This window comes from Bombina bombina, chromosome 4 (assembly GCF_027579735.1).
Source record: "Bombina bombina isolate aBomBom1 chromosome 4, aBomBom1.pri, whole genome shotgun sequence".
Taxonomy (NCBI): Eukaryota; Metazoa; Chordata; class Amphibia; order Anura; family Bombinatoridae; genus Bombina; species Bombina bombina.
The window spans coordinates 943,444,082-943,462,121 of NC_069502.1; the positions used below are offsets into that span (position 1 = coordinate 943,444,082).

An 18,040-nucleotide genomic window follows, 5' to 3' on the forward strand; every position below is an offset into this window, starting at 1 on the left:
ATTTGCTGACCGGACCTCGCCGCTACTCTAATAAATGTATTAACCCCTAAAGCTAAGTCTAACTTTAACCCTAACACCCCCTAAGTTAAATATAATTTTATTCTAACAAAATAAATTAACTCTTATTAACTAAAGTCTTCCTATTTAAAGCTAAATACTTACCTGTAAAATAAACCCTAATATAGCTACAATATAACAAATAATTATATTGTAGCTATTTTAGGGTTTATATTTATTTTACAGGAAACTTTGTATTTGTTTTAACTAGATACAATAGCTATTAAATAGTTATTTACTATTTAATAGCTACCTAGTTAAAATAATTACCAAATTACCTGTAAAATAAATCCTAACCTAAATTACAATTAAACCTAACACTACACTATCAATAAATAAATTAAATCAATTAACTACAAGTACCTACAATTAAATAAACTAAACTAAATTACAAAAAAACCCACTAAATTACAAAAAATAAAAAAATATTACAAGAATTTTAAGCTAATTACACCTACTCTAAGCCCCCTAATAAAATAACAAAGCCCCCCAAAATAAAAAAATTCCCTAACCTAATCTGAATTAATATAGTTAACAGCTCTATTACCTTACCAGCCCTTAAAGGGCTTTTTGCGGGGCATGCCCCAAAGAAATCAGCTCTTTTGCCTGTAAAAAAAACACAATACCACCCACCAACATTACAACCCACCACCCACATACCCCTACTCTAACCCAAACCCCCCTTAAATAAACCTAACACTACCCCCCTGAAGATCTCCCTACCTTGATCTCCCTACCTTTGTTCTGATCAGCCAGTAGAATGCGAGCTCAATCTGATTGGCTGATTGGATCAGCCAATCCGATTGAACTTGAATCTGATTGGCTGATTCAATCAGCCAATCAGATTTTTCCTACCTTAATGCCGATCGGCTGATAGAATCCTATCAGAAAATTGGAATTCGAGGGACGCCATCTTGGATGACGTCTCTTAAAGGAACCTTCATTCGTCGGTAGTCGTCGGTAGGAAGAGGATGTTCCGCGCCGGAGGTCTTGAAGATGGAGCCGCTCCTCGTCGGATGGATGAAGATAGAAGATGCCGCTTGGATGAAGATGTCTGCCGGTCCGGATGTCCTCTTCTGGTCCATCGGTGCTTGGCTGAGTGAAGACGACTCAAGGTAGGGAGATCTTCAGGGGGGTAGTGTTAGGTTTATTTAAGGGGGGTTTGGGTTAGAGTAGGGGTATGTGGGTGGTGGGTTGTAATGTTGGGGGGTGGTATTGTGTTTTTTTACAGGCAAAAGAGCTGATTTCTTTGGGGCATGCCCTGCAAAAATCCCTTTTAAGGGCTGGTAAGGTAAAAGAGCTGTTAACTATTTTAATTTAGATTAGGGTAGGGAATTTTTTTTATTTTGGGGGGCTTTGTTATTTTATTAGGGGGCTTAGAGTAGGTGTAATTAGCTTAAAATTCTTGTAATCCTTTTTATTTTTTGTAATTTAGTGTGTTTATTTTTGTAATTTAGTTTAGTTTATTTAATTGTAGATACTTGTAGTTAATTGATTTAATTTATTTATTGATAGTGTAGTGTTAGGTTTAATTGTAACTTAGGTTAGGATTTATTTTACAGGTAATTTGGTAATTATTTTAACTAGGTAGCTATTAAATAGTAAACAACTATTTAATAGCTATTGTACCTAGTTAAAATAAATACAAAGTTGCCTGTAAAATAAATATAAATCCTAAAATAGCTACAATATAATTATTCGTTATATTGTAGCTATATTAGGGTTTATTTTACAGGTAAGTATTTAGCTTTAAATAGGAAGACTTTAGTTAATAATATTTAATTTATTTCGTTAGATTAAAATTATATTTAACTTAGGGGGGTGTTAGGGTTAGGGTTAGACTTAGCTTTAGGGGTTAATACATTTATTAGAGTAGCGGCGAGGTCCGGTCGGCAGATTAGGGGTTAATACTTGAAGTTAGGTGTCGGCGATGTTAGGGGGGGGCAGATTAGGGGTTAATACTATTTATTATAGGGTTTGTGAGGCGGGAGTGCGGCGGTTTAGGGGTTAATAAGTGTAGGTAGGTAGCGGCGACGTTGGGGGCGGCAGATTAGGGGTGAATAAATATAATATAGGGGTCGGCGATGTTAGGGGCAACAGATTAGGGGTACATAGCTATAATGTAGGTTGCGGCGGTGTCCGGAGCGGCAGATTAGAGGTTAATAATAATATGCAGGTGTCAGCGATAGTGGGGGCGGCAGATTAGGGGTTAATAAGTGTAAGGTTAGGGGTGTTTAGACTCGGGGTACATGTTAGGGTGTTAGGTGCAGACTTAGAAACTGTTTCCCCATAGGAAAGGAGCTGAACGCTGCTTTTTTGCAGGTGTTAGGTTTTTTTTCAGCCCAAACTGCCCCATTGTTTCCTATGGGGGAATCGTGCACAAGCACATTTTTCCAGCTAGCCGCTACCCTAAGCAACGCTGGTATTGAGAGTTGAAGTGGCGGTAAATATGCCTGTATGCTCCCTTTTTGGAGCCTAACGCAGCCCTTCAATATACTCTAAATACCAGCGTTATTTAAAAGGTGTGTGGGGGGGGGGGGGGAGGTTAAACACGCGTAGCTAATGCACTCCTTTGGCTGCAAAACTCTAAATCTAGCCAAAAGTGTTTTAACCCCTATATCCACCATCAAACCCACACCGCAACTACAAATAAAGTATTAATCCCTATATCCGCCAACCCCAACATCGCAAACTACCTAATAAAACTATTCCAGGGTCACCGGTCTTCAGCTCCGCGGTCATCGGTCTTCAACTCTGCCCTCCGCTCTGCGCTGGATTGTTCCTGGAAGAAGAAAGAAGAGGTCGCTGCTTGGAAGAAGACTTCACCGCATGGGATAGGACCTTCTCCACCGGACTTCAGGAGCGGTGAGTACCAACCTGGGGGTTGGACTTAGGTTTTTGTTTATTTTTTACATTTTTTGTTTAAGTTAGAGTGGGCATTTTGTAAAATAGCTAAATGCTCTTTTAAGGGCAATGCCCAACAAATGCCCTTTTCAGGGCAATGGGTAGTTTAGGTTTTTTAGTGTTAGGTTCTTTTATTTTGGGGGGGTTTGGTGGGTGGGGGTTTTACAGTTAGGGGGGACTTTGTGTATTTTTAATGTAAAAGAGCTATTTATCTTGGGGCAATGCCCTGCAAAAAGCCCTTTTAAGGGCTACTGGTAGTCTAGCATTAGATTAGGGGGTGTTTTTATTTGGGGGGGGCTTTTTTATTTTCATAGGGATTAGGTATAATTTTTTAAAATTTGATAATTTTGTTTTTTATTTTCTGTAATCTTAGATTTTTTTATTTTATGTAATTGTAGTTTAAAAGGACAGTCTACACCAGAATTTTAATTTTGACTAGACTGTCCCTTTAATTTATACTTAGTTTATGTTTTATTTTTAAAGTAGTGTTAGTTTTTTTATTTTAATAGTAACTTTAGTATTTTGTAATTTGGGTTAATTTAGGGGGTATTAGGTTAGGGGGTGTTAGGTTAGGCGGCTTAGTAAATTAATTATTTACATTGTGGGCTTTGGCGGTTTAAGGGTTAATACTTTGATAGGTTTATTGCTTGTGGGCTTTGGCGGTTATGGGGTTAATACTTTAATAGGTTTATTGCGGTGTGGGTTTGATGGTGGATATAGGGGTTAATAGTTTAAATAGGCATATTGCATTGTGGGGGGTTGTCGGTTTAGGGGTTAATACTTTTATTAGTTCCGATGTGGGTTTGATGGCGGATATAGGGGTTTTATGTGTCAGGCTTATTTTTGGGAGGCGTGTTAGACTTTGCCAACTCCAGAAATTTGTATTTACGCTCATTTCTGGACATCACTAGTTTATCCGACTTACGGCACTTTATGAACTGCCGGCACCATATATGTAATAGCCCGATGTGCGAGGTGAAATTACATATATGTAATCTCGCCCATTATGTTTTCTATAAAATACGATTTTTGGTGAACAATTTAGCTACAAATTGTGATGCACCTTAATACAATTTTTTCCTTCGTATTTTTGTGTGAATGGTTCGATTATTTGTTTTGTGAGATTTTAATATTCCGCATTTTTTTTGCTCTTTTTGTAATATATGCATCTCCTTCTCATACAAAAATGCAGTATACGCCCCTTAGCCAGTATATGTCCCTTAGTGAGACACCCTGTCATCAGGGTAAAAAGCGGATTTATATAATACCACCAGGGAAATAAAAGGGCCGGCGAGCATTCTTATAGATCTTTCTAGAATTTGGGCCTAAGTATGCATCAGTCCATGAACAGTATTAGGAAAGTACAAAGCTAGTACCGCCATATTGGTTTAATTTTAAATTTACAGAGCTTTTACTTTACATTTTTTAAGACAAAAACAATATCAACATATTTAAATACTGATCTTTCACATGTATGGTAGAAAATATTTCAGTAAAGTGTACCTTTAAATTAATATTTATAGGGAAATTCAAGTCAAAATTAAACTTTAATGATTCAGATAGAGCATTCAATTTTAAACAACTTTCAAATTTACTTCCATTAACAAAATATGCACAGTCTGTTTATATTTACACTTTTTCAGTTACCAGCTCCTACTGAGCATGTGCAAGAATTCACAGAATATACATATATGCATTTGTGATTGGCTGATGGCTGTCTCATGATACAGGGGGAGTGGAAAAAAGACATAACTGAAATTTCTCATTTACCATTTATTTAAAGTTCACACTAAGTGCTATTGCATTGTCTTTTTATCATGCATTTGTCGATTCTGTATATCTACTGTATTTACTGGTCGTTTCAAGCCTACAAATTACTTAAAAAATATTACTTTAGCATTATAATTGAGCTTTACGTCTGTTCCCAATTTTGGAATAAAAAATTAACTTATTGGAGAAATGGAACAATTTTGAATTTATGCTTTTGGATGTCATATGTACATAGTTACACCAAGTGATCCATGAATTGCAATATTGCATTAGTAACAATAAATACTGAGAGATTCTGGAACACGGGAAAACAAAGTAGAAGAGAAATGAGTTGTATATTGTACATCTGTCTACAAGGCAAGTATGCTGCAGTTTATTAAAGGTTCCGTCTGCTTATCAAGAAGCAGAGAATTAGTGCTGGAGGACTTAGTGTGTCAAAGTGAACTGTTTTTTTCTTTTATCATCAGAGAAGGAAATTAGCTTTAGCTAATACCAAATGTGAAGTCCTTTTTGTGTTCATTATAACTGACAAAACATATGTTACTGTCTGTAAACGCTAGAAGCAATTGGCTCTCTCCTGCACTGTAAGTTTACTAAAAAAGCATCTCATGTTAATTCAGTAATGAGAGTCTGTAAACTGCAATTTAAAGCTGTGGTAACCCTTAATAAACAAGGAGTAATCTGTTGTGTTGGTCCTGGCTTATTTGTAAGAAGAACAGAAATGATAACATTGTCTTGACATATGGAAAAAAAACTCTTCTCAAAGCATAAACCTCAAAAGGAAAGGGGAGGAGCTTAATATAAAAAAGGGACAGGGCTTGAAACCGGTGGTACTTTCAAGGGGGTGTGGACTATGATGGTAATTTAAAAAGGGGGAGGGGCTTGCACAGAGATGAAGTAGAGTTAAAAGTCTTAATACAACAAGCACTTTTAACCCTTAAGTAAAGTTGCTGTGATTACTCTAAGCCATGCTGCAGCTATTATGGCAGAAGACCTTAATAAAGGTAGCAAATCAGAACCCTCCTGCAGAATACAGGACTAGTGCAGGCATTAGATATACATATAGATTAAATAAATAAATAAATAAGTTCAGCCAGCACCATTTCAAGCTAAAAATGTTTCTTCTGTAGACATGTAAATATTAAGACAATCTTATTTAGATGGGTTTAGATTAGGGGTATCAAGCTCAATGTACCTGGGGGCCACTGGCCAAGTGTTCTTCTACCATGGGGGCCGCTTGGACTGAGTAAGTGCTCTGAAACTGGATATACTAGGAATTGGAAGTGACATTTACCCAAGTAGTATTGCATGGGGGGGGGGGGTTCTAGCCCACTATAGACATACACAGTTGTCTATATATTTATCTTGTGAGTGCCAAGTGAAGTGATAATTCTTGAACTGTATAACAACGTTATCTAAGCATATATCCAAGCAGTGCATGGTGGGAGTCTACACTGGACGCTTGTCTTTATATTTATCTTGTGAGTGTCTATATAGAACATCAACTAGTTACATTTCTTAGAACCCCCCAAAAAATCGACAGCCCATATAAATGGTTTACCTATTAAACAAGAGAGGGCCAGATTAAACTATCTTGAGGGCTGCATATGGCCCCAGGGCCTGTACTTTGAGACCACTGGTTTAGATGCTCTGTCAACCAGAGACAGAGCATCAGGTTTGTGAGATGTGCAAGACCAGGGTAACATAACTTTTTCTTTATTACAAACATAACATGAATGCACTTTGCCTAGTAAGACATTATTAATCAGCATATTAAAGGGATATTAAATCCATTTCCTTTATATGATTCAGATAGAGCATGCAATTTTAAGCAACTTTCTAATTTACTCAGTTTATCAATTTGTTGTTGTTCTCTTTGTATCTTTTTTTTAAAAGCAGGAATGAAAGCTTAGGAGCCAGTCTATTTTAGTTTCAGCACCTGGGTAGTGCTTACTGATTGGTGGCTAAATGTAGCCACCAATCAGCAAGCGCTATCCAGGGTGCTGAACCAAAAATGGGCCGGCTCCTAAACTTTCATTCCATCTTTTTCAAATAAAGATACCAAGAGAACGAAGAAAATTGATAATAGGAGTAAATTAGAAAGTTGCTTAAAATTGCAACTTTCTAATTTAAATATCCTCTATCCGAAGCATATATGAAAAAATGGGTTAATTATTGCTTTAAGCCATTCTTAAACAAGTCTATTATTATTATAGATTATTTGTAGAGCGCCAACAGATTCTGCAGCGCTGTAAATTACGTTATTCATATGTAAAGTCTATACATATGAATAACAACAGGATTTATTGAAAATGGATATAACCAGCTATAATGCTAATGATAACGGCTTTTTTATAGTTAACTTATTTTTATACAACTGATTAAAGGGACACTGAACCCAATTTTTTTCTTTCGTTATTCAGATAGAGCATACAATTAAGCAACTTTCTAATTTACTCCTATTATCAATGTTTCTTCGTTCTCTTGTTATCTTTATTTGAAAAAGAAGGCATCTAAGCTTTTTCTTGGTTCAGGACTCTGGACAACAGTTTTTGATTGGTGGATGAATTTATCCACCAATCAGCAAGGACAACCTAGGTTGTTCACCAAAAATGGGCCGGCATCTAAACTTACATTCTTGCATTTCAAATAAAGATACCAAGAGAATGAAGAAAATTTGATAATAGGAGTAAATTAGAAAGTTGTTTAAAATGTCATGCTCTATCTGAATCACGAAAGAAAAATTTGGGTTCAGTGACCCTTTAAAGTTGGACTAATGGTGGGCGGAGCCTGGAGCTCAAAGGAGATGGCAGCTTAACATTTGAGCTCCGTGCTGAACTGTAATAAATGTGAGCATCTAAAGGCATCTATGCCTAATTCAAACTGCTGAACACTCAGGAGACTATAGTGGATATCGCAAAGAGCTAGCTGGAGAGATTTGAGGCGATACCGGTAATATTTTACCACAGAGCTTTATGGAGCAGACTGATCCCGGTCGCCATCTTACCCACATGGCGTAGCTGTTATCGGGAGACAGCGCGCCACATAATTCAACCAACTTGAGCGCTCAAACAGTCCCTTATGCCCTGAGACATAGAAGAGGGCTTCTAAGCAATCGGACACAACGGTCTGACCCTATACACCATCTGTAAAGCTGTGAAGACGCTCCGGAAACGGAGGAGGGCTAATAGACCACAATTGAAAACGCGGTAAGAGGGTCTGGGAGCTCTATAACTTATCAGTGTGGGGCAATAAATATCACCAATCATGGCACTCATTCAAGACTATGATAGAGACACTACCAATATTTAATGAGAGCACAAATGGACTAAGCCATGCTTTATTACAAATGAACACAAGCATCTGGGAATCCCTGCTCACACACAAAGGCCCAAAAGATATACTGTCAGCATAACGTTAACAAGATGACTCAAAGTTTTCAAGCAGGAAACTACATTATGCTTCCCAAAGAAATGAATTAAGCCAAAATCTACAGATACTAAGACACAGCTCACACACACTCCTATCGTTTATTATCTACCATAATTGCTATGTGGCTGACTGTGTTTTTGCTATATCTTTAACTATCCACCAGCATCATATTACCAGAGGGAAACATGTTATATATTTTATTTTGGGCTTTGAAACGACTCTCACTTTAAATGATTGATGATCTACAGCAGAGAATTGAAAGGTTTTGCATGAAAGTCCCTAAAAGTGATCAACTATCCAGGCCCTGCAGTAGCAGGTTACAGCAGCAGAGCATATCTGCCCAAAAAGGGAAATGAACTGTTAACGGCCTATTTGCAATAAACCTCTACTCTAGCACTCATCCATTTGCAAGATCTAGGTACTTTAAACTGCATCTATCCTTAATATCAGGACCTCAGTTATAACCTCTTGATTTGTCTCTTGTATTCTGAACACACGTTAGCTGCCTCCATACATCATGTCAGTCAGAAAGCAGAATAAAACCACCCAGGGATCTAAACCAGCACCTGCTTCTCTTTTCTTTAAATCGTCTAGAAGTGAGAAAATGCTGGAATCTGTAAATGCAGCGGCAGAGGAAGATAATGACTCTGAGACAGACTCACAGATAAATGATGAAGACACTATCCCAGCTACAAGAGCAGACCTTAAGGCCTTGGTATCTAAGCAGGATATCAATAAGAACTTTGATAAGCTTTGGGAAAAAATAGATGCTTTTCAAAACACAGTTACAACTAGTTTAGCAGATATAAAGCAAGAAATCTCTGAGTTAGGCTCCAGAGTAGCTAGCCTGGAGGAAAATGAGGTTTCTACAAATGAAGAGTTAACTAATCTCACGCAAAAGGTTTCAACACAGCAGCAAGAAGTAAATGAGATGCAAGACAAGCTTGAAGATCTAGAAAACAGGAGTCGTAGGTGTAACCTGAGACTGAAGGGGATTCCAGAAACAGTCTCGACGGAAGAGTTACCAATATATCTTCACCAACTATTTCAAGCTATTACTGGAGAAGTGAGTGAAGAGAAATTTCTAATGGAAAGGGCACACAGAGCCTTAAGACCGAAACCCAAAGAAGATACACCTCCCAGAGATGTTATCGTCAAACTTCTTAGATTCCTAGAAAAAGAGGAAATAATTGCAGCGGCACGGAAACACCCTACTTTTAAGTTTCAGGGAATGGTAATACAATTCTATCAAGACCTCTGCATACGAACTCTCCTAAGGAGAAGCCAATTAAGGCCATTAACAGCACTCCTAAGAAAACATCAGATCAGATATCGGTGGGGTTTCCCTTTCTGCCTCTATATACTACACAACGGTAGATCCTTGAACCTCAAAGAAGTTACAGAAATTCCGGATATATGCCGAAGTCTACAATTAGAACCGCCAGAAATACCACAGCTAAAGGGAAGAGAAGATCCATCCCACACACAAGAGGACACATCCCACAGCCAGAGACAAAGGTGGACCAAAGTTCCCAAGAGGAAAAATAAACCTTGACAATCTCTCTCTATGAACATTCTAGATAAGATGATCCATCTCAGGACTGTAGTCACATAGAAGGACTATTGAGCATGCCATGTTCAGAACCTGATAATTACTGGTTTGTAAGATGCCAAATTCCATATAGTATAAATACTTACAGTTGTTGCACTAAGCAACGAAGTTTTTTTGATTAAAATCTTTTTCTTTCAGGGGGAGGGTGGGGTTAAGGGTGATGTTCTCTTCTTTTTTTTCATGTTGTTCTTTCCATGCAGGAAATATAGATTCAGTAGCCTCATGAGATATACCTTTGCTGGAAGATTAACTGAATTGTTTACTAATTTATATGTTTATGTTTTTGTTTTTGATTTGCCGTGCCGCCTCCTTCGCCGACATATCCCATCTACCATGGGAAGTCAGCTCCACCATTGCCTGAAGACTGTCTTGCTGAACACTGTAACAACGTACCGGGGAGAGGGGTTCCCCACCAAAGACACTGTGAGTAATGACTAACAATCTACGACTAATTTCACACAATGTTAGGGGCCTAAATACAGACACTAAACGTAGGACAGCATTGACCCAATACACCAGATTAAAAGCAAACATTGTACTGCTTCAAGAGACACACTTCACTAGGGAGGTAATTCCTAAATATTGGGCTAAGGGATATACCCAACACTTCCATTCCACATTTGACAAAAAAAAGAGAGGGGTTTCCATATTAATTCATCAATCGGTAGGTTTTGTAATAGAAGACACAATTAGAGACCCAGAAGGCAGATTTCTGATACTACAGGGAAGAATACACGATAAACAGATAGTCCTATGTAATGTTTATGCTCCGAACGAATCACAGGCAGCCTTTTTTACTCGTATCTCTCAATTATTAACCCAGTGGTCACAATCCAGAATTATCTTAGGGGGGGACTTTAATGTCTCTATGCATACACACCACTGTAGCAATAAAATCACATTATCTCAAACGCAATTACGGCATAACTCCACAATCAAAAAGCTAAAAGAAATCTTTCTAGAACATAATGTTTTAGATTCTTGGGACACGCTATATGGTAGGACTAACGACTTCACATATTACTCCAGTGCCCACAAATCCTACTCCAAATTGGATTACATTTATATGAGCCAAACCCTAATTCCAGACCTAATCTCCTCCACGATTCACGCATGCGCGTGGTCAGACCACTCAATTGTCCAAATAGATTTTAAAAAAACTTTTCAAACTAGTGCAACTCGCTCTTGGACCTATGATCCGTATGTACTAAAAATCACTAAAACACGGGAGTCCTTATCTAAGGCATTAACAGAATACTGGGATTTTAACGTAGGGACGGCCTCCAACCCAATTACCATTTGGGCAGCACATAAGCCCTATCTTAGAGGCTTACTCATCAAGGAAAAAACAGCTCTCACCAGAGCCAATAGACTCCAAACAGACACCTTACAAAAGCAGATAGACATTCTCTCCAGGTATCATCAGCAAACTCTAGCACCAGAAACACTTAAACAATTACAAACTAAAAGACAAGAATTGGCTAAAATTATGAATGACTCCTCAATAAGGTCGGCCCACAGACTAAAATCACACTATTTTCTATATTCTAACAAGCCTGACAGATATCTAGCCTACAAATTGAGGCAGAGGACCAAATCCTATACAATCCCACTCATCCAAAAAAGTGATGGAGCAAACACCTCAAACCCCCAAGAGATTGCCGATACTTTTGCACAGTACTATGCTTGTCTATACGATGGTAAAAAAACAAAACCAAACAGCAACACCACCCAACTATTGACGAGGTTTTTAGATGAAGCCAAACTTACCCCTATAGATAAAGAGATTAGTAATAAACTAAACGCTAGGGTTACTGCTATGGAGGTCATTAATGCCATAAAAGATCTTAAACCAGGGAAAGCAGCAGGCCCAGATGGATTCCCAGGGGAATATTATCAACTATTTAGATCTATCTTAATTCCGCATATAGTTTCATTTTGTAACGATATTCTGCAAGGTAAAGAAATCCCCTTAGAGATTTTACAAGCCAAAATAGTAGTTATACCCAAACCCGGAAGAAATCCAAAACTGTGCCAGAGTTATCGACCCATCTCTTTAATTAATCAGGATATCAAGATTTTTACCAAAATTTTAGCTAACAGACTAAAAATACACTTACCATCCCTGATCCACCCAGACCAAGTGGGTTTCATTCAAGATAGGGAAGCCCCAGATAATACAAGGCGCACAATCTCCCTAGTTGATTTCCTCTGCAAAACAAAAACGCCTTCTCTGGTCCTCTCGTTGGACGCAGAGAAGGCGTTTGACAGGATAGATTGGAACTATATGCTAGAGGTATTAAATAGATTGGGTTTCCACGGAGAGTTCTTACAAGCTATTAAAAGTATATACTCACATCCAACAGCTAATGTGAGAATAGCGGGGTATCAATCAAAACTTATAGAGGTTCTAAACGGAACACGACAGGGCTGCCCACTCTCACCATTGTTGTTCGCAATTTGTATAGAGCCATTAGCAGCGACTATTCGCCTATCCCCAGATATTCATGGAGTCTCAATCGGGAGTCAAGAATTCAAGGTGTCATTATTTGCAGATGATGTGCTTCTCACACTAACCAAGCCACTTATGTCACTTCCCAACTTATATCGGGTTCTACAGGAATACTCTGATGTCTCGGGGTACAAAGTCAACTTGGAGAAATGCGAAGCGATTCCCATTTCTCTACCTAACCACACCCGAAAATTAATAGAGACTAATTTTGAATTCTCATGGGCCAATGCAGCGATAAAATATCTAGGGATTAAACTACCAAATAATATAGCAGATCTGTATAAATTAAACTATATCCCCTTATATAAAACGATAAGAAAAGACATTAACAAATGGAAAAAAGGTGGATTCTCCTGGTATGGCCGATTATCGGCAATAAAAATGAATATTCTCCCCAAATTATTGTATCTTTTTAGAGCCCTCCCAATTAGGGTTCCCTCAACCGACTTAAAAAAATTGCAATTAGATCTCATAGGCTTTTTGAGAGGAAGTAAAAAGGCCAGAATCCCCTCACACGTACTACAACAACACAGACATTTAGGGGGAGTGGGGGTTCCAAACTTGACTCACTATTACCAGGCAGCTAGACTAGCACAAACTACCCTGATGAATAAGAACTCAGATGACATAATGTGGGTAAGGGTGGAGACTTTGATGGCGGGATATAGACGACCAGAAGACTTATTGTGGGGACAATGGAAACAACCCGTTAAAGATACATCTGCCTCCAGGCCTACAGTAGAGATGATGCAGACCTGGACTGGGCTAACCAGTTCACTACACCTCATTCCCAAAGATTCGGTGATTAGACCACTAAGAACACTTCTGAGTGTAGATTTTCATTTACAGATCGGAAAATGGGAAAACAAAGGACTATACAGGGTCGCGGACTTCTTACATAATAATAAAATAGCTACCTACCAACAAATTCAGGATAAAATTGCACCAGAAAAATTACAGTGGTTTTTATACTTACAAGTAGCTTCAGCTATTACCAAGTTTAGAGTGCTTAGATCTGATACAAGACTAACTACCCTTGAATACTTATGTAACGCAACACAGAGACCCAAAAAAGCAATCTCTGCAATATATTTAACACTACAGAGAGCTAAACTTACCTCTAAGACATCTATTATGACGAAATGGGAAGAGGAACTAAATATAAACCACAAACTAGAAGACTGGGAAAACATTTTACACACATCTAGTAAAGGGCTAACTAGTGCAGACTTTAGAGAGAATAGTATTAAGACATCATTTCGATGGTATCTCACCCCTATCATCACCTCGCATTACACCCAAAGAGGTAATAAGCTGTGTTACAGAGGCTGCGCTGAAACAGGTACATACATGCATATGTGGTGGGATTGCCCTCAGGTTAATCAAATATGGTCTAAGCTATCTGGACTTCTTAGTGAGGTTCTATCTGAAACTATCTCCCTATCTGCTTCACAAGCACTATTAAATGATAGGGTAAGACCGTTCAATGCAGCTATTAACACGTTTATTCGCATTCTATGTACAGCAACTAGAATATGTGTTGCAAGACACTGGAAGATAGGGGTACCCTCTTGGGGGGAAGTAATAGATAAGATTCAAATCACCTATAAAATGTCGGAAACGATAGCCTTTATACAGAGTAGTCAAGACCAATTCTTCAAGGTGTGGAACTACTGGATTTTAGCTGGCCACTAACGACCTAGACTCCCAAAGACGACCAACCAAGTAACAGGTAGAATGGGTGCGGGAGAAAATTCATAAGATACTAGAGAAGGTAAAATGACTTAGAGACTCGGACTAAACCTTATACTGGGGGGGGGGACCCCTCTCCCAGGTTCGGCGATGGAGGAGAGGCGCGGCAGGCAAGTTGGATATGGTTTTTGTTTTTTAAGATAAAGTTATTGTTTGTTGAAATGTTGTTAAAAGGGAGATACTACAAACATACGCAAAATGGATATCGGGGGTGGGGAGAGGAGAGGGGAAAGTAACTACCTTGTATATCTTGGTTTATTTTGTGTCCTTTTCCCTGCTATTCCCATGCTCCCACTCTCCAAACCCCGATAGTATTATATAGATATGTAACATTGCAAGCTTCACAGTCTAGATCGAAATAACACTCTCTGTTGGACTTGCTGATTCAATGGTCATTCGATCGATATTTCCACTCTTGACAGACTACTGTTGGACTATTTGTTCTTCATCGGGGGTCAAGGGGGGAATTGTGATATATAAGTCAAGGTAATGTGGCTTGTAATTTTCTATGTGTATGACAATAAAAAAACTATTTCAATTAAAGTTGGACTAATGTTTCAGAACATTCTTTACAAATAAAAAATGTTAGTTCTAAATGAATGTAAAAAGTTGAAATAATCTTTATTTTGCATACAAATGTTAATTATCCCTTTATTGAATGCAACATTTGAATATTAGCATTCAGTGTCTGCAAATCAATATTTAATTGTAATGTTAAATTTGAATAACCAAATATTACATTTCACATTTTAATATTAACATTCAATTAATAGAAACATTTGGAATGAATGTGAGTTATAGTTCTTCATCTTCCTTGCAAATTTTCTGACCTTTGTAATATTTTGCTTAATTTTTGTTATTGAGCAATTATCATTAACGTAGCTCTCTGATAAATCAGGAAAACATATTTCCACATAAGAATATGTATGTAATATGTAAGTAATATAATAATATACTTATCCATAATTTTATTTAAAACTGCAAACAATGCTCTTTGATGCTCACAATGACTTATGATAAACACATAAGCAGTGTCAAACTATTTTCACCTACTAGTATACAAGTACCAAATGACTAGGGATGGGCGAATGTGTTTATATTCAAATTTGAATGTTAGAAAGATTGTTATTGTAGAAATTTGATTTACATATGAACAACAAATCTTAAAAATTCTATAATCGAATGCTTTTTACAGTTTGCGAATGTCACTCGAATTTGAATGTTCATAATTAGATCGAATGTCCACATTCGAAAATTTGAATGTAACATTCGATTTCACAGATACTATTCAGAAATTCAATAGTTCATGTTATTGGGAATTTGGTAAATCGATAAATAATAGATACAAATATATCAATTCAAATATTTATATTTCGAATATTGCATAATTTGAATATTTCATTTAAAGAAAGCATTAGAAATACTATTACAAATATATAAAGTCAATTTTTTTTTTTGAATATTGCATAATTCGAATAGTATATTACATATAAATAAAGCGTTAGAAATACCATTACATTAAACAAATGTTAGAATGTTGTGCAAACATTTGAAATTCAAAACAAACGAATGGATGTGTTAAAATTTGTTTAATTTTTTGACTGTTGCAAAACATTCGCCCAACTCCCTACAAATGACATATAGGTTCTGAAAACATCAATTAGGTGATACTTTTGACTGGATCAGCAAACACAATCATCTATTATTATTTTTTAAACATGGATATAATATGGCTTTATTTTGCCTACAAACATTTTTAGCTAACAAAAGATATTCATTCTGTTCAAATATTATGTTTATAAGGAAAAATATTTTTTGGAACAAAATCCATAAAACTGAAAATGTGTTAGTATACTGTTTAATTATTTAAAAAAAAAGTACCTGCGAGGTTGATAATAGAAGATGGAAAAGGACGGTCTCTAGTTTGGACTTTCCTGAAGATAGGTTTGCCTAGCAACATGATCAGCGAGAATGAAAAGACGAGTTTGGGTTGTAAAGATGATGGGCTCACAAAGTGATGTTAGTATAGCAGAAGGTTTGTGTACCCATTTCACACAGTCATGCACACACTATAAGTCAGCTACATTTTAGTACTCTCTATTCTTTCTAGTCTGTTTTTACTACTAATGGTGCCGCAATGATTAAAGAGTGCCGGTGTAACAAGGATATAAAGCCTATCACAAAAAGCTGCTTTTCTTTATTTACAAAACACAATTACATTTTTATTGGAGAACGAGGATTCAATTTAGAATGTCTATTCCATTGTTTTTTTCACTACATAAATACTATTTAAATCTTTCTAAAATACACTCAAGAGCCTTTTCTCTAATGTTTTATAAGGGTAAATCTCTTTTTAACGTTGGCATAGAACCACAGCTAAAGCTTGTATAAAATAAGCTCTAGCAAATTTTTAATTGCATCCATGTAGATATTTAATTGTGGCGCATTACAGGATTTCTCATACTGCAGTACTTTTTGTGAACTGCTTTAGCGTTGAATTAACCTTTATTTCATTGGGTTCAGTGGGAAATTCAGTTACAGAGCTCATTTCATGTTTGTTTTAATGCCAAAAGAAGTACTAATTGTACTGTTGATTTGGGGATCTGCATTCTCACTTAAATGGAAAAAACTAAATTGTGTCCTTTCTACAAAAAGCATTAATCCCTTATTTGCAGAATGGTCAACGCAAGCTGACAACTATGTGCTTCCAATATGATATTAACAAATACTAACTACAAATTATAATTCATTTTCAATTTTATAGATGTAATTTATGAATTTTAAACATTAAGGGCCAGATTACAAGTGGCGCGCTAACAGTTAAGTGCAGGCGGTATATCACATCCGTTTGCGTCAAGTTGAAAGTAAACGTGATAACTTGAGTGCAATTGAAGTTAACGCTCAATGGGATAGCGTTTCCTCAGAGCTCACATGTTAAAGTACAGTTAGACTCATAATAACACTATCTAATAATAATTATTTTAAATACAATTGCACAAAAAAAGGGCTCAAACATCTCAGGTGTTAGAAAAAAAAAAGAGATACATTCATATACATGTCTAAAGATATGTATGTATGTATACTATATATATGTGTGTCTATATGTGTGTACATATGTATTTCTGTATTTATATGTGTATATATATATATATATATATATATATATATATATATATATATATATATGTATTTACAGACATATATGCAAATAAAAACACATAAATACACACACACATATATATATATATATATATATATACAAATATATATATACAGTATATATATATATATATATATATATATATATATATATATATATATATATATATAAATAAGTGTATTAGAGCCCTTTACGGTTAAGTAGATGAAAACATGAAAAAAAACCATATTTATGCAATATTTATATTTAATAAAGTGTTATACTGTGTATTTTCTTCACATAGGGGAATATATTCTAAGTATTTATAAATAGATATTCCCATATATGTGTGTATATATCTATAACTTTATATAATCACATATATATATATATATATATATATATATATATATATATATATAGTAAAGGAGAACTGGATCCAACGGACGGCCTCCGTTGTTGAATGCGATCCAAGGACAGCCGGCACACAGGAAATTTTTCAAACTCCGATTTATTCAGAAAAAAGAGAAACCAGACGTTTCTGCTCTATCGTGAGCCTTTCTCAATGGTATACAGACCGTTGGATCCAGTTCTCCTTTACTGTATGTATTTACCCTGCCGAGCACCTGGTGGATGAATAGCTGGCGAGTGCCGTTTCCCACGAACGATATATATATATATAAATATATATATATATATATATATATATTTATATTTATTGTACCAAAATACCATCATAAATCTATGGAAATATATATTTATTAAAAAATAGAACATAATGTGCTATGTGGAGAACATTGGAATTTGAAATAATAATATTTTCACGTTGGGTCAGCGCACTTAAGAATATGTGATCAGGTTT

The 18,040-nt window shown here is 36.3% G+C and overlaps 1 protein-coding gene across 1 annotated transcript in view; it reads right to left on the minus strand.

Annotated features, from left to right (window-relative positions):
- The window catches only part of SLC8A1 (solute carrier family 8 member A1), a 480,484-nt gene that overhangs the window by 114,684 nt on the left and 347,760 nt on the right, over positions 1-18,040 (minus strand). Inside the window, exon 7 of the mRNA XM_053711941.1 lies at positions 15,921-15,989. Within this exon, the coding sequence (XP_053567916.1) occupies positions 15,921-15,989 (69 nt within the window). The remainder of the gene's footprint in view (positions 1-15,920; positions 15,990-18,040) is intronic.